Here is a 23655-nt window from a genome sequence, read left to right as displayed (position 1 = left end):
CTGACTGGTACTTGTCAGATCCAATTCTTCACAGCCTGGGCCTCTGCCCATACTCAGGGCCCTGGGGACAAGGCACAGTTCCTGTCCTGCTAAGAGTGGGGCAGTCAAACCTGCAGGCTAATAAAGTAGGGAAAAACAAGTTCAAGAAGTAGATAGGAGCCGGGCGGTGGTGGCGTACACCTTTAATCCCAGCACTTGGGAGGCAGAGGCAGGCGGATCTCTGTGAGTTCGAGACCAGCCTGGTCTACAAGAGCTAGTTCCAGGACAGGCTCCAAAACCACAGAGAAACCCTGTTTCGAAAAACCAAAAAAAAAAAAAGAAGTAGATAGGAACAGTATTTGATGTATAGGCAAGGCTAGCAGCCAGGCTCTGAAGGAAGAGGAAGTGGGTCCAAATGTTTGCATTTATTATAAACAAGGGTGCAGAGTCTGGATGCTCAGAAACACACCAATAGACACAAAGCTAGGGCAGCTGGTGGGACGGCAACCAACAGGGAACACCGAGATGAGGTATTCATGTCTGGGCCAGAGCTACCATCTGGGTCTTCCCCACCCCATTTGGTCCAGATAGCCCCTTGGCCCTGGTGTCCCTGTTGCCAGGACAAACTGGACTGTTCTACAGGAGTCAGGTGTCAAGGGAAACAGACTCAGAGGTCAGGAACCAGGGATTTCAATCTCACACCAACTATCACACATCTGGAGACAGAAAACAGGCAAAATGTTTGGCTAAAAGTAAAACAAGATACTGCAGAGAGAAAACAGGAGCGTGAGGTGGACAGAGACCCCTTGCCTAGTGGCAGGAGCCAGGCCAGCAAAGGCGGAAAAGCATCCCCACTGAATAGTGAGTGCACATGGCCTTCTACAAAGTCCCAGGGGAGATACTGAGTAGTTCAGACAACAGGTGGTGGTGGATGAGGCTCTGCCTGCTGTGCTTTGACATCAGGAGCTGACCCATGGCACCGAGCTTCAGCCAGGCCCCTTGTTCTGCCCATCTACCTGCCTCACTGCAAAATGCAGCCAAGCCCTGGGGACAAGCCATGGCCCTGAGCAGCAGCTAGCTGGTTACTCCCCAGAGTAGGACATGTGCCCACAAAAAGCTTACTCTCCAAGTATGACAAGCCATGGCTGGTCACCCTGGGGTGAACTGGGAAATGCCTCCCCCCAATGTTTTTAGTTTACTTGAGACTTCAGAAAGTCTAATTTCAAGTGAGGAAGAAAGCAAGTTGGTCCCACCCCACACTGGTAAGGATTTGTGCCTACCTGGTCAGTGTCAGAGGAAGCCACGTGTTTAGACAAGGCACACACACCACAAAGCAGAGAGCTCCGCACACCACTCACTCGCACATGATATAATCAAATGGCAGTCAGAGAGGTGGGAGGCAGGCTCAGGGGACGGCCTTTGGGGGGTCCATGTAGGCTGGGTTGTACGGAGGCTGGCTGGCAGAGTAGGGTGTAGCTGAACCTCCTGAAAGTAAAGAGGACACAGGTCAGCTGTGGGACATTGGGCTGCAGTGCAAATGGGCCGGCAAGCTAGCAGGAAGAAACCCTAGGGGCAGAGGCCTGAGATGGGGAGTCATGCAGGGTACCCACAGTGGTACTTACCAGCCAAAGTCTCATGATAGGCTGGTGGCCCCATGGGCTGGGCCAGATAGGGTGGTGGGTACTGCGTTGGGTAGGGTGCTGCTGGCATTCCTGGCTGGGGGGGCATGGGGTGATAGCCCTGGTACGTTGGTCCAGGGTAGCTGGGGGCCACACTTGGAGGCTGAGGGTAGGGGGTATGAACCACGGTAGTGGTTGTGGTGTTGGTCACGACAGCTGCAAAGAGAATCCTGATTAGTCAAAACCTTATGGCTCCCTAGGCCAGGAGAGGCCAGGCCTGCCCGTCCATCCCTTCAGCTTAGCCCAAACAGGTTCCTTAACCCTTGCCCTCTCTGGGATCAGCATGTTCAAGCAGGGAGGGGCACAGGCGGACAAGGTAGGGAAGGGCAAGCTTACGGCGTGGTCGGCGGCACATCTTATACAGGCAGCAGCAGGAACAGGTGAAGCATATGATGATGGTGGCAATGAACAACACAAAGATGGTCAGGCCAATGGCGACAGTCGCTCCAAACCTGCCAAAGAGCTCGTTGTAACCACCTTTTACTCCTTCCTATGACCAACGATCCTCACCTCACTGCTCCCGAGGGCACCCTCCTCAGCAACACAGACTCTAAAAGACTTCCCAGTTATGTGGTAGAAATCTCTTTCAGCCCAATTCCTCACACAGGCAGCAGGGATGTAAAGCTCCCCTCCCCCACACCTGCTCCCTGTATCTCCCTACCTACAACCCTGTCCTCCCCTACCAAGCCAGCAGCTTATGGTTGTCAGGCATATGCCACAAGCCAGGCAGGATGGGATCAGAGTCAAACAGGCTGTCAAGTACTGAGGAACCCCAGCTCAGCTCACTGCAGGCTGTGTGACATCCAGGGCTGCTCCACGGTTAACTAGCATGGGTCCATCCCAGGGTGGCTAAATGGAGGGAGCAGTACTTTCTGGAAGAAGCTGCCTCCCTGCCCTACCCAGGCACCCACAGAATAGAGGTTGCCCTTTGACAGCAACCGCATAAGCTGGAAGTCTATCTCTTCCCCCAAATGGTTCCGATAGCAGACAAGGCCCCCAGTTATCCTCCCATAGTCCCTGGGCCCACACTGGATCCTAATAACAGACAAACGTTTGCTAACTGCAACAGGCACATTCCAAATGTGAACTCCAGAACATCTGCCCCTCTGAGGTCAGAGAGGATGTAGGTGCCACCCCACCCTACATGAGGCTTCCAGCTCACAGCCACAACAGGGCCTCTCAGCTGAGAGACAGACTTAGGGACAGGACCCCCACACTCCAGGCTTCCAAAACTGGAGCCTTCACCAACCACGTGGCCTAGGACAAGCATTTAAGACAGGACCAGAAGCACAGGTGTCCCCCTGAGCAGTCAGAGGCAGGAAAGGATGAAAACACATTCACACAATTGGTGGCATGCAGCGGAAGGCCAGTGTCTCTCTGCCTCTCTATAGAATGTGCCTCGCTCACCCCATGTTAGCCTCCGCCTTCACACAAGGGGCTCCCGCAGCCCAGGACTTCCCCTCTTTTCATCAGGGGCCACTCAGTTTCAATCTCCTCCCCTTTCAAAGAAAAGGAAATCGAATCTTCTTCTCAGTCTTTCCCAGTCCTGACGTCAGCGGCAGGAAGGACATACTCACAGGCCCAGTAGCCTCCCTCTTAAAGACACAGAATGACTCAAACACCCTCTATAGCACCAGCAGCCAGAGAAGCACTGAAAAGGGCTGGAGGGGCAGGCAGAGGCCCCAGGTCACTTTCCCAGCCCTGTGTACCCAGGCCTCTAAATGCAGCCTCGCCCCAGCCCTGAGCTAGTCTGCTTGCCTCACCCTCTACCCCCACCAGCCTGAGCATGCATGGGCAAAGTGGGACCTGCTGGCTCTGGCTGACACACAGGCAGCTGATCCTCCTCTCCCACTCCCTGCCCCTGCCACATCTGATCATGTTTCCCTGGTTTTGATGCCAAAGGCTCCCCCAGCCCCGGCAACCACAGGATGTTGTTTCTCGTAATCACTAGTTGACATGGTGTGTACCCACCTTTCTGTGGGTATAGTCTAAGTATAGTTAACAACTAAAATCTAGGGTTTGTCTAACCAGAGAGTAAAACTTACAAAAAGAGCCAATTTCAATCTTGAATTAAAAATTTAGCTAGGTGTGCTAGCGCCCAGGTAATAGTTGAAGTCTGGAGGCTGTCAAGGCAGGATGATGAGTTCTGGGCAAGCCTGAGCTACATAGAGAATTCCAGGCAAGCCTGAGCTACATAGAGAAAATTTCAGGCAAGCCTGGATTATACTGAGAAACCCTGTCCCCCAAAAACCTAAAAAAAAAAAAAAAAAAAAATAGACAAAATTCCTTGCGGAATCCACCAAGCCAGGTGGGGCCAAGAACTCACCCCTCCCTCTTTATCTCCAATCTAGCCAGCTCACTAAGCATCAAGCTGTTTCTGCCGTAGGGTCTCTTCACAACCACATCTTCCTGCCGGGGAGTGGGGGGACCCTCACTCCCAGCTGATTATCCCTGTTCACCTCTCAGATCTTAGCACAAAGTGTCACCTCCAAGGGGATATATTCCTCAACCACAAAAACACCAGAATCCTTGGCTCCTATAGACAGGTAGAAGATCTCTGATTTTTGAGGCTAGCTTGGTCTATGTATGAGTTTCAGGCCAGCCAGGGCTACATAGTGAGATCTGTCTCAAAAAACTAGGAAAAAAAAAAAAAGAAAAAGAAAAGAAACCAAAGTTGAGCACACTGAGGGAGGGCACATCCTGCACAGGATGTGATAACTCAGGGCTTGGCAGGTGTGCACCCTTGCAGACCTCTGTGCTGACCTGTGGCTCAGAAGGTCAATGGTGGGATACAGGGGCAGGGTCTGCAGACCTTGGGTCCCAGCATCTTTCCTCTGGGGGCTTCTCTGGGCAAGTCATGGTCAGGCAGCAGGGACTAAACCTCTACCATGGACTCCGCTCTGTGGAATCTGTGCTACAGAGGCATCACACAGGTGTCCAACGGAGTGTCTCCCTAAGAACGCTCCCAAGAGAAGTGCCATGGACAGCCTTGTCCCCAGCTTCCTCTGCTGTGCACAGGTCTCGGGCTCCGAAGAATAAGACAAAAAGAAATTCCAGCAACCCATTCTTCCTCCGAGCATTGCCCCCCGCAATAGTTCTAGCTGTCTCTGCCATAGCTAGAAAGAGCCTTTCCCAGGCCCCGAGTGTCCCTATGGTGTTGTCTACACTCATACACTGCTTCCAATTTCATATGCTGTGCTGGGTGGCTCCTGCCAACCATGCCATGCTGGTGTGGGGTGCCAATCTCACCCGAATGCAGTCCACAGTGCTTTGGGCCAGCTGCCTTCTTGCTGTCAACCCCAGCCCTCCCTCTTGCTCTCCCTGACACTGTTCCTCAGATACTGCTGTCCCCTAGGTCCCATGCCCGCGTGTTCTTCTCACCTAAAACTTCAAGATGAGGCCCCTCTTCCCCAATCCCACTAACGGGCTGGACCTGTCTCCAGAGCGGAGGCCAAGGAAGCCAGTCCCTCTGTTCACTCTCTTCTCTTGCTCCTTGCTGGCAGGGACCGCCAACAGCCCACCTCCACCCTGGCCTCCTCCCAAGGGCTCTGTCCAGGAAGTCACAGCCACTCCCAACGGTTGCCTGCCCTGTCGACGCATGTGTTTTTCCCCTCAGTGCTTGCTTTGTGGCCTCAGATGATAACAAGATGACAGTTCATGAAGGGAACATGGAAGCTCATACCTGTAATTCCAGCAATCAGGAAGCTGAGGCAGGAGGATTACACACTCTGAGCTAGACAAAGTGAGTTCCAGGCTAGCCTGGGCTACAGAGCAAGAGGCTGCTTCAAAACAAACAAAAATGCTAGGGCTACAGCTCAGTTGACAGAACGCTTGCCTGTATAGAGATAAATTATTCTAGTCCGATGATGCCACATGCCTAGAGTGCTAAGACTCACAACTGAGCAGGGGGTCTAGGTCCCCCCACTAAGGCTGGCAGCTGGCCTGCCAGTCTCGGAACTCAGACTTGGAAAGTTGCAGGTGTTAGCTTTGTAACCAAGCCCCAGATATTCACTAGATGAGGCTTTGCATTCAGGACCAACAGGACGGGGATCCTAAAGAGCTGGAGACTAACCTATACCAGTCATTTTAGCCTTTTCTCTATGCTGGTGCCCGGCTCTACAGAACCGTCTGTTAAAACTGCTTTACTTTCCCTAGTCTCTTGAATTTGTTATCATAAAGTAAGGCTCTTGTTTCTCCCACCTACCACATGGGAGGCCCTGGGTTTGACCCGCAGCACTGCATAAACTTGGAGTGGAGATGAACCCGTGATTTAAGCACTGGGGAGGATCAGAAGTTTAAGGTCATCCTCAGCTATATACCCAGCTCATGGTTAGCCTGGGCTACAAGAGACTTTGTCTCAGGGAGGAAGAAAAGGAAGAAAGAAAGATAGGGCAGGAGCCTGGCCAAGAAGTGTAAGGCTGGGAGAGTCAGGGGCCTCTGTGAGTGTGAGGGAAGAATTACAGCTGTGCCCCTTCTTCCTACGGGGCCACCCCAATCCTGAGGCCGAGATGCCAGCACAGTGACTGAGCTGTGAACATGACTGAGCACTTCTGCTGTCTCAGCACCTTGACTCGACATTGTCATACCGTCCGTCACCTCACGGTCATCACCCTTCCACCACCAGCATGGCCATCATTACGTCACCACCATCAACCACCTGACTACCACTGCCTCATTACCTCACAGGACTGTGGCCGCCACCAAATGTCACTTCCTCCTCTGTTCCCTCTTCCATCAGGTTCCACTCCATCACTCAGGTCATTATGGACCCCATCCCCGGACCTTCAACTATCCATCCCCAACCAGGTACCCCCATCATCTCCCTCCCCAGAACACAGAGGAAACCCAGCTGCCTGGAGGTTCAAAGGTCCCAGTGGGAAAACACAGTCACAACATCACTGGGACACCATCCCAATGATTCTGTGTCATTTAGGTGTGTGAAGGCCACCCCTAAGCCCACCTGATCCCTTGTCACTTCTGCCAGGAAAACAGACCCAGCCAAAAGGCTTTATTTACCCTGACATGGGGTCACTGTCAAAACTGGATCGAAATCTCAGCGCCGAACCCAGCTGCTCGAGTGCCTCTGTGGTGGTGGAAAATCTGCTAACAGAAAAGAGAAAGTTCCTGAGCAACTCTAGATCCCCATCTGCACACATGACCTTCCGAGAATGAACGGCTACACACCAGAAGGGATCCGCACACTCTTCCCCAACACACCAGAGGCAGTCTCCAGGGCACAGCACCTATGAGGCCAGGAAACAGATCTCAAACTTAAGATATGCAGCGGACATGCCCCTGATCACAACAGGATGGAGGGGGAAACCGAGAGCAGAGGCCTGCATTGCTACAAAGTTAAAAAAAGAAAAGCAGGGAAAAAAGACCACTACCGACTCTCTCCACTGGAGACTGAGGCAGGAGGATCACAAGATTAAAGCCAGCCCAGACTGCATGACAAGATGTTTTCTACGGAGGGAGTGAAGGGGAGGGGAAAATGGGAGAAAAGGGGGAGGGAAGAGAGGAAAGGCGACACAGAGAGGCAGTTACACAGGATGGAATGAAAATGCTTAAATCAAAATTCAGCAAGCGAGAGCCAGGGTGATGCACAGCTGCAACCCCGGCGCTCAGGAGGTGGAGACAGGAGAGTCAGGGGCTGGGGTAAACCTGTGCAGCAGGAGAACCCATCCCAAACAAAACAGACCACAGGCATCAAACAGCCGAGCTAATTTAGAAGGAAACGAACTTCATTACTAGAATATGTCAAGGGCAAAATACAGTAAGCCACAGCTGGGCATGGTGACTCATAATCCCAGCATCCAGGAGGCTGAGGCAGGGGTTGTCTAAAATTCGAGCTCCTTTTAGGCTACAAATGGACTGGGGTCGGGCAGGGGGAACAAAGCTAGAGTAACACACACTTAGAATCCTAGCACACAGAGGAAGGACGATCAGAACTCAGGATCATCCTTTGCTACTCCGCAAGGTCAAAAGCAGCCTTAACTACACTACAGCAGACCATTTCAAAAACAAAAACAAAAACAGAAACAAAAAGCCACAACTGCAAACACACACACAACAACAACAACAAAACTCAAGAAAAGTCAGCTGTAGGGTGCATGTCTACACTGGGGAGCCTGAGGATGATTTGGAGTTCAAGGGTATTCTGGGTACATAATAGAACCCTGTCTTCTCTTTCTTTATCATTTTTTTCTTTTCTTTTTTTTTTTTTTTTGGTATGTCAAAACAAGGTTTCTCTGTGTATCTCTGGGTGTCCTGGAACTCACTCTGTAGACCAGGCTGGCCTCAAACTCACAGAGATTCACCTGCTCCTACTTCCTAAGGGTTGGGATTAAAGGCTTGCGTCACTACGCCTGGCTATTCTTTTTTCTTAAGAAATTAATTTTGGAGCTGGAGAGATGGCTTGGTGGTTAAGAGTACTGTTCTTCTAGGAGAGTCAGGCTCAATTCCCAGCACCCACATGGCAGCGCACAACTTTCTGTCATGGGCTGGAGATGGCTCAGTGGTTTAGAGAACTGGTTGCGCTTCCAGAATTTTTACAGTTGTTTATTACATGTACTTACTTTTATGCTTTACATTTTTTAGTAATAAATATATTTTCCAGCCCAATCACTGTTTATTCCCCAACCCCCCCACACACACATCCCCTCTTCCTTTCTCTTCAGAAAAGGGCAGGCCTCCCATGTTTATCAGCCAGCCATGGCATATCAAGTTGCAGTGAGACTAGGCCCCTCCTCTCCTATTAAGATTGGAAGAGGCAACCCAGTAGGAGGAAAGGGTCCTCAAAGTTTATGTGTATGAGTGTTTTGCATGCATGCATGTCTGTGCACCATATTTGTGTAGTGCCTGTAGAGGTCGGAAGGGCACTGGATCCTCTAGGACCCAGTTACAGACAGCTGAACACCCATGTGGGTACTGGGAATGAACCCTGGTCCTCTGAAAGAGCAGCCAATGCTCGTAACTACTGAGCCATCTCATTTCTCCAGCCCCACTTCCCTTCTTTTAAAGCAGAGCAAATGAAACATTACTAAGGAAGCCAGGTGGTGGTGGTGGTGTACACCTTTAGTCCCAGCACTTGGGAGCCAGATGCAGGAGGATCTCTGTGAGTTCAAGGCCAGCCTGGTCTACAGAGTGATTTTTCAGGACAGCCAGGGTCATTACACAGAGAAACCCTCTCTTAAAAAAAAAAAAAAAAAAAGTAAAAATAAAAAATAAAAAGAAAGAAGGAAGGAAAGAAAAAAAGGAAGGAAAAAGAAAGAAAGAAAGAAAAAAGAAAGTCTATTAAGGAAAAGAAAAGAACTCCCAAGAGTAGGAGGGGTCCAAGAGAGGAATACCCTGTTTTTTCTTTTGTTTGTTTTGAGCCAGGGTCTCTCTGTTATGTAAACCTGGTTGTCCTGGAACTTGCCATATAGACCAGACAGGCCCTGAACTCACAGAGATCCACCTGCCTCTGTCTCCTCCTGAGCGCTGGGATTAAAAGTGTATGCCACCATGCTTGACTACAGACCCCATCTTAAATAATAAAATAAAACCCAGGGTGAAGTCTTCAGAGAGCAGGGGCTAATAGAGGCCGGGAACAGACAGTGGAGATGCGCCTGCTACCCAAATCCTCTTCCGGCAGCTTCCCAGTTTCTCTGAAGGACATCTGGGAGGCTGAGCATAATTTCCAGAATCTTTGAGAGACCAAGGTAGGAAAAATTAGATCTACAAACCACAAAATGAGGAGGCCATGATGATCCTGTACACTTGGACCAGGACCTGAGAAGCTGTGTCTCACAGGAAGAGGGAAGGCCAGGCCTTCCTTCTAATCCTCGGCCTCTGTGATGGGGTTGACCTTCCTGCAGAAGTAACGTAAGTCCTCCGAAGAGAGTTCCTAGTTCCAAGTTCCTCCAATCAGGTTTTTTTTTTTTTTTTTTTTTTTTTTTTTTTATTATGTATACAATATTCTGTCTGTGTGTATGCCTGCAGGCCAGAAGAGGGCACTAGACCCCATTATAGATGGTTGTGAGCCACCATGTGGTTGCTGGGAATTGAACTCAGGACCTTTGGAAGAACAGGCAACGCTCTTAACCTCTGAGCCATTTCTCCAGCCCTCCAATCAGGTTTTTACCTTTTCTTTTTTCTTTTCTTCTTTCTTTCTTTCTTTCTTTCTTTTTTTTTTTTGATAAGGTTTTGCTGTATTATACCTCTGGCTGTCCAGGAACTTACTCTGTAGACCAAGCAGACCTCAAACTCACCAAGGTCTGCCAGCTTCTGCCTCCCAAGTGCTGGGGCTAAGGGCTTTCTTACTAAATTTTCATTCCCTCTGGTTTAAAAGAAAGAAAGTGGATCTGGAGAGCTGGCTCAGTAGTGTCAGACACACAGCTAAAGACTTCAGGAGCACTAAGAGTAGATACTGCAAATAGAAAGCAGAGCGATAAAGGGACAACAAAAATGTCCACAGGGACCAGGCATAGTGGCGCACACTTTTAATCCCCAAACTCGGGAGGCAGAGGCAGGAGAATCTCTGTGAGCTTGAGGCCAGTCTGGTCTACAAAGCGAGTTCCAGGTCAGCCAGGACTGGTGTACAGAGAAACCTATCTTGAAAAACCAAAGAAAGAAAGAGAAAGAAAACAAACACAAAAGTGAGATAAAACAAAAAAGGTTCGCAGGGCTTTGAGCATGGAATCAGCAGACACTGATGTCAAGGGACAAGACACAGCTAGTAAGATTTACTTATTTACTATGTACAGTGTTCTGCCTGCATCTATGCTTACAGGCCAGAAGAGGGCATTACTATAGATGGTTGTGAGCCACCATGTGGCTCCTGAGAATTGAACTCAAGACCTCTAGAACAGTCAGTGCTCCTAACCTCTGAGTCATCTCTCCAGCCCAACAAAAGCACTGTTCAAAGAATACACAGAGGGGCAATCTTACCAAAAGCCATCTACAGATCCAGTGCAATGCCCATCAAATTCCCAGAAAAATTCTTCAAAGACCTCGAAAGAACGGTACTCAACTTCATATGGAAAAGCAAAAAACCCAGGATAGGCAAAACAATCCAGTACAATAAAAGAACTTCCAGAGGCATCACAATCCCTGACTTCAAACTCTACTACAGAGCTACAGTACTGAAAACAGTCTGGTATTGGCATAAGAACAGACAGGAGGACCAATGGAACCGAATAGAAGACCCAGATATCAATCCACATACCTTCGAACACCTGATTTTTGACAAAGAAGCAAAAAATATCAAATGGAAAAAAGAAAGCATATTTAACAAATGGTGCTGGCATAACTAGATATCAACATGTAGAAGAATGAAAATAGATCCATATCTATCACCATGCACAAAACTCAAGTCCAAATGGATCAAAGACCTCAACATAAAGCCAACCACACTGAGCCTTATAGAAGAGAAAGTGGGAAGTACACTTGAACGCTTGGCAGAGGAGACCACTTCCTACATAGAACCCCAGCAGCACAGACACTGAGAGAAACAATTAATAAATGGGACCTCCTGAAACTGAAAAGCTTCTGTAAGGAAAGGACATGGTCAACAAGACAAAACGACAGCCTACAGAATGGGAAAAGATCTTCACTAACCCCACATCAGACAGAGGTCTGATCTCCAAAATATACAAAGAACTCAAGAAATTGGTCATCAAAAGAACACATAATCCAATAAAAAAAAATGGAGTACAGACCTAAATAGAAAACTCTCAACAGAGGAATCTAAAATGGCTGAAAGATACTTAAGGAAATATTCAACGTCCTTAGTCATCAGAGAAACGCAAATCAAAACAACTCTGAGATTCCATCTTACACCTGTAAGAATGGCCAAGATCAAAAACACTGATGACAACTTGTGCTGGAGAGGATGTGGGGAAAAGGGAACACTCCTGCATTGCGGGGGAGGAATGCAAGCTGGTACAACCCCTTTGGATGTCAGTGTGGCAATTTCTCAGAAAATTAGGAAACAACCTTCCTCAAGACCCAGTAATACCACTTTTGGGTATATATTCAAAGGATGCTCAATCGTGCCACAAAGACATGTGCTCAACTATGTTCATAGCAGCTTTGTTTGTCATAGCCAGAACCTGGAAACAACCTAAATGCCTCTAGACCGAAGAATGGATAAGGAAAATGTGATACATTTACACAGTGGAGTACTACACAGCAGAAAAAAAAAAAACGACATCTTGAATTTTGTAGGAAAATGGATGAAACTAGAAAACATTATTTTGAGTGAGGTAACCCAGACCCAGAAAGACAATTATCACATGTACTCATTCATAAGTGGTTTTTAAACATAAAGAAAAGAAAACCAGCCTACAAATCTCAACCCAGAGAACCTAGACAACAACAATGCGGACACTAAGAGAGACATACATAGATCTAATCTACATGGGAAATAGAAAGTAGAAAAAGACAAGATCTCCTGAGCATGGGGACCTTGGAAGAGGGTTGAAGGGGAGAGGAGAGGCAAGGAGGGAGCAGAGAAAAATGTAGAGTTCAACAAAAATCAATTTAAAAAAAAAGAGAGAGAGAGAGAATACACAGAGGAAGCAGGGTGGTGGTAGCACACACCTTTAATCCCAGCACTTGGGAGGCAGAGGCAGGCGGATCTCTGTGAATTTGAGGCCAGCCTGGTCTATAAGAGCTAGTTCCAGGACAGGCTCCAAAGCTACAGAGAAACCCTGTCTCGAAAAAACCAATGCACAGAGGCCAGTGAGACAGCTGTAGCCGCCAAGCTGCCTTGGAGGTTCAATAGCATGGTGGAGGGAAGAACTGGCTGCTAAAAGTCGTCCTCTGACTTCTACACATGCATTAGGCATTTGTGTGCCCATGTACGTAAAAACAAATTAATTTTTAGCCGGGTGGTGATGGCGCACGCCTTTAATCCAAGCACTTGGGAAGCAGAGGCAGGCGGATCTCTGTGAGTCTGAGGCCAGCCTGGTCTACATAGAGAGTTCCAGGCAAGCTAGAGCTACATAGTGAGACCCCACCTCAAAAATTCAAAATAATAAAAGCAGGATCCAGAGAAATGGCTCAGTGCTGAAAAGCACTTGCTGTTTTTACACAGGACCCAGGTTTGGTTCTCAGGCCCTATATGGTGGCTCACAACTGTGGCTTTCTACTCTGGTTCCAGGGGAACCGACACCCATTTCTGTACTCTTTGATCACTGTACATACATACATACATACATACATAGAAATACATACATGCACGCAAAACCACTCACACACATAAAATGAAAATAAATCTTATATAAATTAAATACTGTGGACAGTGCCTGAGAACCAGCATCTGAGGTCTCCTCCAGTCTCCACACACACTTGAGCTACATGCACACACACACACACGTGCACACACATCCTCTCAGCATCTGAGGTCTCCTCCAGTCTCCACACACACTTGGGTTACATGCGCACACACATGTGCACACACATCCTCTCAGCATCTGAGGTCTCCTCCAGTCTCCACACACACTTGGGTTACATGCGCACACACACGTGCACACACATCCTCTCAGCATCTGAGGTCTCCTCCAGTCTCCACACACACTTGGGTTACATGCGCACACACACGTGCACACACATCCTCTCAGCATCTGAGGTCTCCTCCAGTCTCCACACACACTTGAAGTACATGCACACACACACACATACACACACATCCTCTCAGCATCCGAGGTCTCCTCCAGTCTCCACACACTTGGGTTACATGCGCACACACACGTGCACACATTCTCTCTTTCTGTCTCTCTCTTTAATGGAGTTTGCCTTGATAAGTTTGGGGCTTTCTTTTATTTATTTTATGTATATGAGAGCTCTATTGTCATGTACAACTTTGTGCCAGCAGAGGGCACCAGATCTCATACAGATGGTTGTGAGCCACCACGTGGTTGCTAGGAATTGAACTCAGGACCTCTGGAAGAGCAACCAGTCTGCTTTTAACCAATGAGCCATCTCTCCAGCCCCCCCACCCCCACCAATCAGGGGGCTTTCTTGCTGGGAACTGTTACTTCTTACAAGTCTTCCAGAAGTAAATAAAGAGATAAATAGCGGCTAGTGAATCAGTCGGTCAGCACATGGTGCTGATAAATCAATTAATGCAAAGGTGTTCTGAAAATATACGCTGCAGAGTGGCTAAGCTAAACTAATTAACACATGCATTACCTCACACACTCGGCATTTTCTGTGAGAAGAACATGTAAAAAGTCTATTATCTTCCCAAGCATGACAGTGAATGCTCATAATCTCCACATCTGGGAGGCTGAGGCAGGAGAATTGCCGAGAGCGCAAGACTGCCGTCAGCCTCATAGTGAGTTCAATGCCAACCGCACTCACCATCTCCAAAAAAAGGGGGACCCCCCGCAAAAAAGTCAACAGCATTAACAAAAAAAGCTACCATATATAATTATATCTCAATTAGAAGATTTACAAATCAGGGCTGGAGGAAAGGATCCGTGGTTAGGAGCACTTGCTGCTCTTGCAGAGGGCCTGGGCTTTATTCTCAGCCCCAGAGCAGCTCACAACCCCATGGTAATCCAATGACCTCTCCTGGCCTCCACAGGTACCAGGCGCACAGGTGGTGCACAGACATGCAAGCAAAATACTTATGCATATAAAAATAAATAAAATAGAATACAATGATAACCAAAGAACCTTGATTCACAATTACATCTATTTCTTTCAAATACATATTTTTTAAAAGAAACCTATTTTGGAGCTGATCTTCAGAGGTAGGCATGTGCGCGTGCGTGTGCACATACATGCATAAAGAAAATCAAAGCTGGGGCTGGAGGAATGGCTAAGCACTGACTGCTTTTCCAGAAGACCAGGGCTCAATTCACAACACTCACACAGTGGTTCACAGCAGTCTGTGGCCCCAATCCTAGGGGATCTGAGGCCCTCTTCTGGCATCCAAGGGCACTGCATGTCGTGTAATACAGACATACATGTAGGCAAAACACCCATACACATAAAGTGAAAGAAAAAGTCAAAGTTATATAAAAGTTAAGATAACAGCTACTGTTTGGGGGTTGAGAGAGAAACAAAGAGTGGGCTTACGAAGCCTCTGAGTTGTTCTAAAGATTCTAGCCTCGATCCAATGATAGATTACAGGGCTGTACATTTATTTTGTACATAGTATATTACGTACAATATAACCATATGAAAACTTCAATCATGGAGCTGGAGAGATGGCTCAGTGGCTAAGAGGTCCTGAGTTCAATTCCCAGCTCACAACCATCTGTAATGAGATCTGGCGCCCTCCTCTGGCATACATGCAGCAGAACACTGTATACATAACAAATAAGTAAATCTTTTTCTATCTTTCTTTCTAGCCTTGGCTGTTCTGGAACCCACAGAGATCCGCCAGCCTCTGCCTTCCGAGTCAAGTGCTGAAATTAAAGGAATGCACCACCACTGCCTAGCATAAATAAACCTCAGAAACAAAACAAAACAAAACAAAAAAACTTCAGGCACACACCTTTAACCCCAACACTCAGTAGGCCAGACTGGTCTACAGACTTTCAGGACAGCCAGGGCTACACAGAGAAACCCTGTCTTGAAAAAAACAAATAACAACACCATCTCCCCCGAAAAAAAAAATTAACAAAAACCTCAATGAAAATCTAGCATGGTGGTGCACATCTTTAACGCCAGTATTCAGGAGGCAAAAGGATCACCGCAAATTCTAGCCCACTTCGGTCTACAAAGCAAGTGTCAGGCCAGTGACAGGTATATACAGTAAGACTCTGTCTCAAACAAACAAAGGGGTGGTGAGGGAAAAGAACAGATGGTTGCAAGCTGTCCTCTGACTTCCACAGATGACCTGTAGTACCCGTCCACCCATCCATATGTGCGCACGCATGCGCGCACGCAAACACACACACATACACACACACACATCTTTAATCCGAGCACTAGGGAGGCAGAGACAGGCAGATAGATCTCTGTGAGTTTGAGGCCAGCTTGGTCTATACGAGCTAGTTCCAGGACAGGCTCCAAAGCTACAGAGAAACCCTGTCTTGATAAACTAAAAGAAAAAAACAAAACCAGAATCAAAACCAGAATTGTGTGATCTGAGCCGTTAAAAAAACAGTATCCAGACAGCAAGAAACAGATGAAAACAGGAGAGAAGCTGAGAGTCCTGGACACTGGGGGACACACAGCACAGCACATGTCTCCTGGAGTTCCAGGGAGAAAGGAGAAGGGCAAGAGCAGTGTTTCAATATGGCAGACACTGTCCAGAGCTAGTGAGACAAGCTAGCCACAGATTTCAGGAGTTCAACAATTCACACAAATGAGAAATCTGTAAGCCAGGCAAGGTGGTGCAGGCCTTTAATGCCAACACTAAGCAGGAAAAGGCAGGCAGATTACCACAAATCAGAGGCTAGCCTGGTCTACACGAGTTCCAAGCCAGTCAGGGAATACAAGAGAAATCCTGCCGGGCGGTGGTGGCGCACGCCTTTAATCCCAGCACTTGGGAGGCAGAGGCAGGTGGATCTCTGTGAGTTCGAGACCAGCCTGGTCTACAAGAGCTAGTTCCAGGACAGGCTCCAATAAAAAAAAAAAAAAAAAGAGAATCCTGTCTGAGAAAAATATGTAAAGGAAGGCTAAGATTGGGCAAACATGAAGTTCAGGAGTGTGTTCAAGGCCCTGTGTGCTTCCTAGCACCACAAAAGAACAATAATCCCTTACCCTTCTATTTCTTTAGAGATTAAAATGAAAATTAAAATGATAATGATTTTCAAGCACATGTCTCCATGAAAGGATGAGAAACTGGGAGGCAGTGCAATGGGACTTTCTATATGCCAAGAGAGAAAAAGCCACCAACCTAAGTTAATATATTTTGATGTTTTAATTTTACATTTAGCATGCACACACATGCAGATGTCAGAGGACAATTTTCACGAGTCAGTCCTTTCCTTCCACAGTGTGGGTCCCAGGGACTGAACTCAGGTCGTCAGGCTTGGTGGCAAGGACCTTGACCCACTGAATCATTTCAACAGCCCATTATAAAATATTACTTTAGCGGCCGCAAAGATGGCTCAGCAGGTAAGAGCACTGGCTGCTCTTCCAGAGGACCTGGGTTCGATTCCCAGCACCACAGTGGTTCACAACTAACTGTGTGCTAACTCCAGTTTCAAGGAATCCGGTAATGTCATCTTCTGCCTTCCACAGACACCAGGTATGCAGGTGGTAGACATGCATGCAGGCAAAACACTCAGACACAATAAATAAAGATAAGTAAAAGACTGTTTTAGAATGAGATACACATTATTTACCACATTAAGAGAATAAAAGCAGAAAGCCCATGACAATATCAGAAAACAGCAGAAAAGCATCTCACAAAATTCAAATTCCTCCATCTTTAAAACTCCAGAAAAAATAGAACAAGGAACTTCCTCAACACGAAACAGGATACCTCCAAAAAACTAGCATTCAACCCCTAAAACTGGAAACAAAACGTGGATATAAGGCTGGAGAGACGGCTCAGCACTAATGAACACTTGCTCCTCATGCAGACTAGAGTTCTGTTCCCAGCACCCATACGGCAGCCTATAACTAGCTGTAACTTCCTCTCCAGATACCCGACAGCCTCTTTTGACCTCTGAGGGCACCGCACATACACGGTACACATATATTCATGCACATAAAAGTAAAAAAAAAAATTTAAAGATATGGCTATCTACATCTCTCCAATGCAATAAGGCAAGAAAAAGAAATAAAGTAATAAGATTGTAAAAGAAAAAAAATAAAGAGAATAAAGCCAAACAGAAAAAATACAAGGAATTTAAATGTACAAAACAGGAAACTAACAGAAAGCTAAATAAAAAGGCAAATATAATTTCATAATATTAACAACTACGATACATGTGATGGCCCTTTTTGAGGTGCTAGCAACTGAACCCAGGGCCCAGTGTGCCACTGAGCTCCATCCTAGGTGATCTATGATATCTAAATGGAATAAATGCTCTTTCTTTCTTTCTTTCTTTCTTTCTTTCTTTCTTTCTTTCTTTCTCTTTCTTTCTCTTTCTTTCTTATGTATACAATATTCTGCTTGTGTGTATGTCTGCAGGCCAGAAGAGGGCACCAGACCTCATTACAGATGGTTATGAGCCACCATGTGGTTGCTGGGAATTGAACTCAGGACCTTTGGAAAAGCAGGCAATGAATGCTCTTAACCACTGAGCCATCTCTCCGGCCCTGCACCTGCTTTTTAAAAAGTGACTGTATGCTGGGTTTAATGCATGCACCCACAATATCTACTACTCAGTAATCTCAGATGAGAAGGTTGTGTGAAACCAATCAAGATCTCGTGTCAAAAAAAAAAAAAATGTCAAAAGAGGACTAGAAAGATGGCTCATCCGTTAAGAGCACTGGCTGCTCTTCCAGAGGGACCAGGTTTGATTCCCAGCACCCACATGGCAGCTCACAACTGTTTGTAATGTAACTCCAGTTCCAGGGGACTCTGGTTTTTTTTTTTTTTTTTTTTTTTTTTTTGGTTTTTCGAGACAGGGTTTCTCTGTAGCTTTGGAGCCTGTTCTGGAACTAGTTCTGTAGACCAGGCTGGCCTCAAACTCACAGAGATCCGCCTGCCTCTGCCTCCCGAGTGCTGGGATTAAAGGCGTGCGCCACCACCGCCCGGCGGGACTCTGGGTTTTAAGAGCACTATATGCACGCGATTCACAGAAATACATGCAGGCAAAGCACCCATATACATAATACAAAAATAAGTAACTTTTTAAACATGAAAAGATGGGATAGAGATACAATTAAGCTGGTAGAGTACTTGCTACCATGCACAGGCCCTGGGTTCAACCCTCAACCCAGCATCACTCCAGATGGAGTCGGGCACTCCTGTAATCCTAGCACTCAGGAGGCAGAGACAAAAGAATCACAAGTCCTTGGCTACATTCAGCATTCAAAGCCAGCTTAGGGGTGGGGTGGGGAAGAGGGATGGTTAAAATGTTTACAAAACTTTAAACTCCCTCAGAACTTTTGTCAGTGTGGAGGAAAATAAAAAAGAACTTACAAAAAAACCAAAACTAGCTTGGGCTATATGAGACCCTATCTTAAAATAAGTTTTTAAGTTGGGCAGTGTTATTACAATACATCCCAGCATTGCGGAGGGGCAGAGATAGGTAAATCTCTGAGTTCGAGACCAGTCTGGTCTACAGAAGGAATTCCAGAACAGTCAGGGCTACACAGAGAAACCCTGTCTCAAAAAAACAAAAGTTTTTTTAAAAAAATTAATAAAAATTAATTAATGAAAAATTTAAATACAGTATCTTTAAGTTAAGCATGGTGACACACACCTTTAAACCCAGCTCTCAAGACTCAGAGGCAGGTGGAGCTCTGTGAATTTGAGGCCAGCTAGGGCTATATAGTGAGACCCTCTCTCAAAAAAAAGACATCTATAAACTATAAGGACAAGTAATGGTTATTCTTAGTGACCATGTGGCGTTTCTGGGACACCTGGCAGTCCCATGCAAGTCCCCAAGAATGTCTTACAAATCCCTGAAGAGCAGGAGGAAGGGGTACAAGGACCTCACTGCCGCACTTCTGATGTCAGCAGCTTTGGGCTCACATCAGAGAAGGACACAGTAGCGACAATTGGTGTGGGATAAATGCTGTAAAGCTGTGTCTCTGCCTGAGGCACCTTCTGATTGATTTAACATAAATTAGCTAGGCAGGAGAGGATAGGCAGGACAGAACTGGGAGAACAGTCTAGGGCTCAGATTCCCTCAGCTGACTCCAAGCAAGTCAGATGTGCCGTATTGCTGGAAGGTAAAAGCCACGTGGCAGAATGTAGCTTAAAAATATGTGTTAATTAAGTTATAAGAGCTAGTTAAGACAAGCCTAAGCTAAAGACAAGCTTTCATAATTAATAATAAGTCTCAGTGTCACTGTTGGGGGACTGGCCCAAAGAAGGCCCGACAAGACCTTCTACAGACAACTGTCTTATCAACACTGTACTGAGCTCAAAAAGGGCATTCATTGGAACACCCCCCAAAAAGTGCCCATAAAATAACAATAAACTTCTTAAGAATACAAACAAAAGAATATACCTCAGACACAGACTAGGATGCCCATGGGATGGGAGGGAAACAGAATGGCCTTGAGAAACTGAAGTGAACACAGATGGTGCGGCCTGGACTTGTGCAAAACAGTGACAAGCTAGGAGCTACGTCTGACCACTACGACTCTAAATCTGCGGCCAAGGAGAAACACAACCTGACGATGTGAGGCACATCTGGGTCCTCACCAATGACAGCAGCCTGTACCAAAGATGGAATAGAAACACATCTGCTCAGCCAGGAGGACACAGCCCAGCTCACACTGTGCTCACCCTGTGCCTTGCATAACACACACATAACCACAGCACACACACAGTGTGGGGCACGCTCATAACCAGGTGTCTACCCTGAGGACCTGTGGGTCAAAGTACACACTCAGAGCCAAAGCCAGCTGAGGCCATTGGGCCCAGCACGAGGCTGAGTGAAACAGAACCCTTGAGGATGGGGGGATGGGGAGCGCGGCAGAGCGGAATAGCTCTAGGTAAGGAGCCCTAGAACAGGGCCCACACACACTCTGGTTCAATGCTGAGCCCTCTGTCTTGAGAGGCCAAAGGGGCAGGGCATGTTCCAGGGCTCAGACTGCGGTTCCTCACCCTCCACCGCCCCTCCTTGCACCCACCTGGCCTCGGACTCAGTACACACATCCTCACTCCACTGGACTTTCTTCAGCTCATCAGAGCAGCAATACTGGCTGGAACAGGAGCCGCAGCAGAAATCAGGACAGGATTCTGGGATCAGGTCATCTTCGTCAACAGGCCTGCATAGCTCACCATGGGCTGAAGCAGAGAAACAAGCCTGTTCCCCTTGTCCCATAAGCCAGGTCTCATACGCACCCCAGCCAACGACAGTGATTTCCCCAGTGCAACTACCAGGCAAGCTTTAGGCCACCCCAGAAGACCAGCCACCTACCAAGCCTCCGCCCTCTCCTTGTGGCCACACCAAGGTGCATCAAAAGATGCCCTCCGTCCCTTAGCAGTTCCTTGGTTTCCTGGTAGAAAACTGACTTTTCTACTTGTAAGTCTGACGGGACTACTTGCTGCTCTCAGAATCCCCCTTGATTAAGACCTCGAGGCAGAGTGTCAACTGCAAAGGCCCTAGGCGATTCTCCTTTCCACTTCAGGGGACACTCCACTCCACCTTCAAGGCCTTATTCCAGGCCACCTCCCAGAAGCTGCCAAGATGAATAGAAACACACCTGCAGGCACAGGACTGTCCAATATTTAATCCTTATTACCTCCATAGCAGCCTCACCTGCTGGGCACAAATGCATGCGTGTGCGCGCGCGCGCGCGCACACACACACACAGACAGACATGGGGAGGGGAGGGGAGGAGAGGAGGGAGGGATGGAGAGAGGCCTAAATCTCATAGTGCATGCTACCAGCAGGCTGAATCCTAACCCCTGCACAAGTATCCGGACAGTACTCATCTCTAGGACAGGCATACAGCAGGCATTAGGACATTTTTGTGCTCTCAGTGGCACCAGGTGACACCCTGTAGCCCTCACAAAGCTCTCAGCCTAAGGGCAAGTGGTACCCTTGCAAATCTCAAACAAGGTCATGCTGAGGGATGTGGGGAAGGGCACAGGGCTTTGGCTATTCACAAGCTTTGCAACACTCCAGGAAGATGCCACACACATGTCCCTGTGTGTCATCAGGCTACACTAGCAGACCTGGAGCCCCCACAAGCAACCCAGAGCGTCAGGCTCATCAGATGCTATCTGTGGACAATCACTCAAGCACTGGTCTGGATACAGTCTTGGTCCAGCACATGGACCGTGGTCGAAAGGCCCAGCCAGAGCAGTAGAGCATGCGCCCCAGGGCTATCAGGAGGAACCCCGAGGGCAGAGGCACTATGAGACTCAGAGGAACGGTAACTTGGAAGTAAGGAAGGCTGCGTTTTGGTAGCACCATACAGAACCTTGCTCTTGGCAAAACTGTAGAATGGGTATTTCTGACCCTTGCAAGCCCAGTTCAGCCATTAGCCACCGGAAAGTGAGGACAGCCACAGCCACAAGCCAGGCTGTGCCTGAGTCAGGCTGAACAGACTACACACTAGTGAGACTTTCTTTTACGCCAGGGTCCTACTATGTGGCCCTGGCTGGCCTAGAAACTCACAACCTAGACCAGACTGGCCTCAAACCCACAGGGATCCTCCCACTTCTGCCTTCGGACTGCTGAGACTAAAACAGGTATCATGTTCTGGCGCTCACACCCGTGGGTCTTTCAGGCTGGGTCCCAGGCACAAATGCTATTCTGAACTCCAGACACCGAGCAAGGCTTTCTAGACTGGAGACCCATCCTCCCACAGGCTCACTCCAGGGGTAGGCTGACTCTGGGGCAGGACTCTTCCTTCTCATCTCCCCACCCCAGATCCTCCAAACTCATGTCAGCTTTTAGGAAACACAGTTCCTTTCCTCTAGGAAGTCAGCCATCCCACGGAATCATTAGCTTCCCTTGGCTGGGCTGGGGGCTGTTCCAATTCCCATCCCAACAGGTCCCCAGCCTACCCTCCCATCGGAGTCATCCCTGGGGATGACAAGGGAAAGCGGCGTTTCCTCCCCCACAAGAGGCCAGCCTCAGGGCCCAGCTTCTCCAGGAAAACAAGGTCTGTAGAGGCAGCGGATGGAGGGCTGCCAGCCAGGAAGCAGGCTGCAAGGGACAACCTCTGCAGGAAGGGCCCGGCCGCTCTGAGGTCCTCCTACCTGGAGCTAACTAACCCCAGGCGGGGAATCCTGCTCCAGCCCCTGGAACATGTAGGGCCTACCCACTATGAGGACAAAACAAAGGTGGCAGTTTTCCGGGGCACTATCAGTTCAGGAGGGTGGGGGTGACAGGATGAAGTCAGTGATGGGATTTGCAGACGCCCCCTCTGTTATCGGGAGCCAAGTCGAAGCACTCCAGGGCTGGTGCTATCTGGCTCGTTCCATAGACAACTCGGGGAAGTGTCTGACCCGACCCAGTCCCTGGGCAGCGCACACCGCCCCCTTCTCCCAGGCTCACCACCCGGAGGCGGCGGCAGCAACAACAGCAGCAGCAACAGGGTCCGCGGAGCGGGCGCCAGGTCAGCCATGGCGAGACAGACAGACGGGCGGACAGACGGACCAAGCACACCGCCGGGGTGCCGCGGCAACCTCAACGACCCGAGCGGCCCTAGCCTCCTTGCCCCGCCCCGGCCGGTTCCCGGAACCCCCGCCCCAGAGGAGGAGGTGGGAGGAAGGAGGAGGAGGTGGGAGGGAAGGGAAGCGGCCACCCCTCCCAGTCTGGCCGCTGTTCTCCCGTCCCCGTCGGCGAAATCTGGAGACAGGTTTTTCCCAGGATTGATACACCCAAGTTGCTTTCTGCTCACGGGATACTTTTGTGGGGAGGACCCCCCCCTTGCAGCTGACTTAAGGGGCTGGGACAGGATCTCCGTGGCAACGTTATCCCAACACTTGAGCGCCAGCTATGTACAGCTGTGTACTCGTCCCAACTTTGCCTTTAGGGAAGCTGCGATTTTCTCGCTGGCTGGAGCCTCACACAGATTCACAATTCACCTGAGGATCATGAGGAGTGATGCGGGGGGTGGGGGGAATAGTACTCAACAGATTCAAGTTCCTTCTAGAAGATTTCCAGGACTTCAGTCTGACGACAGCCCTGAGATGACAGACACCTCTATATAACCCCCCACTCTCTTCATCCCCCTCTAATACCCCTCAAGCCCCCGGCCCAGAAAGCTGCTCACTCTTGCCCAGGGGGCCAATCCTGAGGGTAAGAGCTAACAGCTCTCAGGGCACTTACAGGCCACCTCCTGACAAAGTTCTGACAGGCTGTCTTTTCCCCTCAGTGTGGGGCAAAGCTCCCAGTGCAGCCTGGAAAGGGAGGTATGGCGTTCTTGTACTGCCTAGCACCTGGAACAGCTAGCATTTCCTCCT

General features: G+C 48.5%; 1 protein-coding gene across 3 annotated transcripts; it reads right to left on the bottom strand.

Moving 5' to 3' along the window:
- Positions 1 to 389: 389 nt before the first annotated feature.
- Positions 390 to 22915, bottom strand: Shisa5 (shisa family member 5). Of its 3 annotated transcripts, XM_057767496.1 has the most exons (6): positions 22745 to 22915; positions 20364 to 20520; positions 6675 to 6758; positions 1995 to 2110; positions 1602 to 1814; positions 390 to 1464 (listed from the first exon to the last, which is right to left on the bottom strand). In XM_057767496.1, exons 1-6 carry the CDS (start codon positions 22812 to 22814, stop codon positions 1385 to 1387), a joined length of 720 nt encoding a protein of 239 aa, XP_057623479.1. In that variant the 5' UTR covers positions 22815 to 22915; the 3' UTR covers positions 390 to 1384. The 3 variants fall into 3 exon arrangements, with proteins under 3 accessions (XP_057623479.1, XP_057623480.1, XP_057623478.1); XM_057767497.1 differs by lacking the exon at positions 6675 to 6758; XM_057767495.1 differs by lacking the exons at positions 6675 to 6758; positions 20364 to 20520; positions 22745 to 22915 and adding an exon at positions 3066 to 3217.
- Between the last annotated feature and the right edge of the window lie 740 nt (positions 22916 to 23655).

The sequence above is a fragment of the Chionomys nivalis genome, chromosome 4, assembly GCF_950005125.1.
Source record: "Chionomys nivalis chromosome 4, mChiNiv1.1, whole genome shotgun sequence".
NCBI classification, from domain to species: Eukaryota; Metazoa; Chordata; class Mammalia; order Rodentia; family Cricetidae; genus Chionomys; species Chionomys nivalis.
The sequence above is the reverse complement of the archived record's forward strand: the minus strand, read 5'-3'. Positions and strand labels throughout refer to the sequence as shown.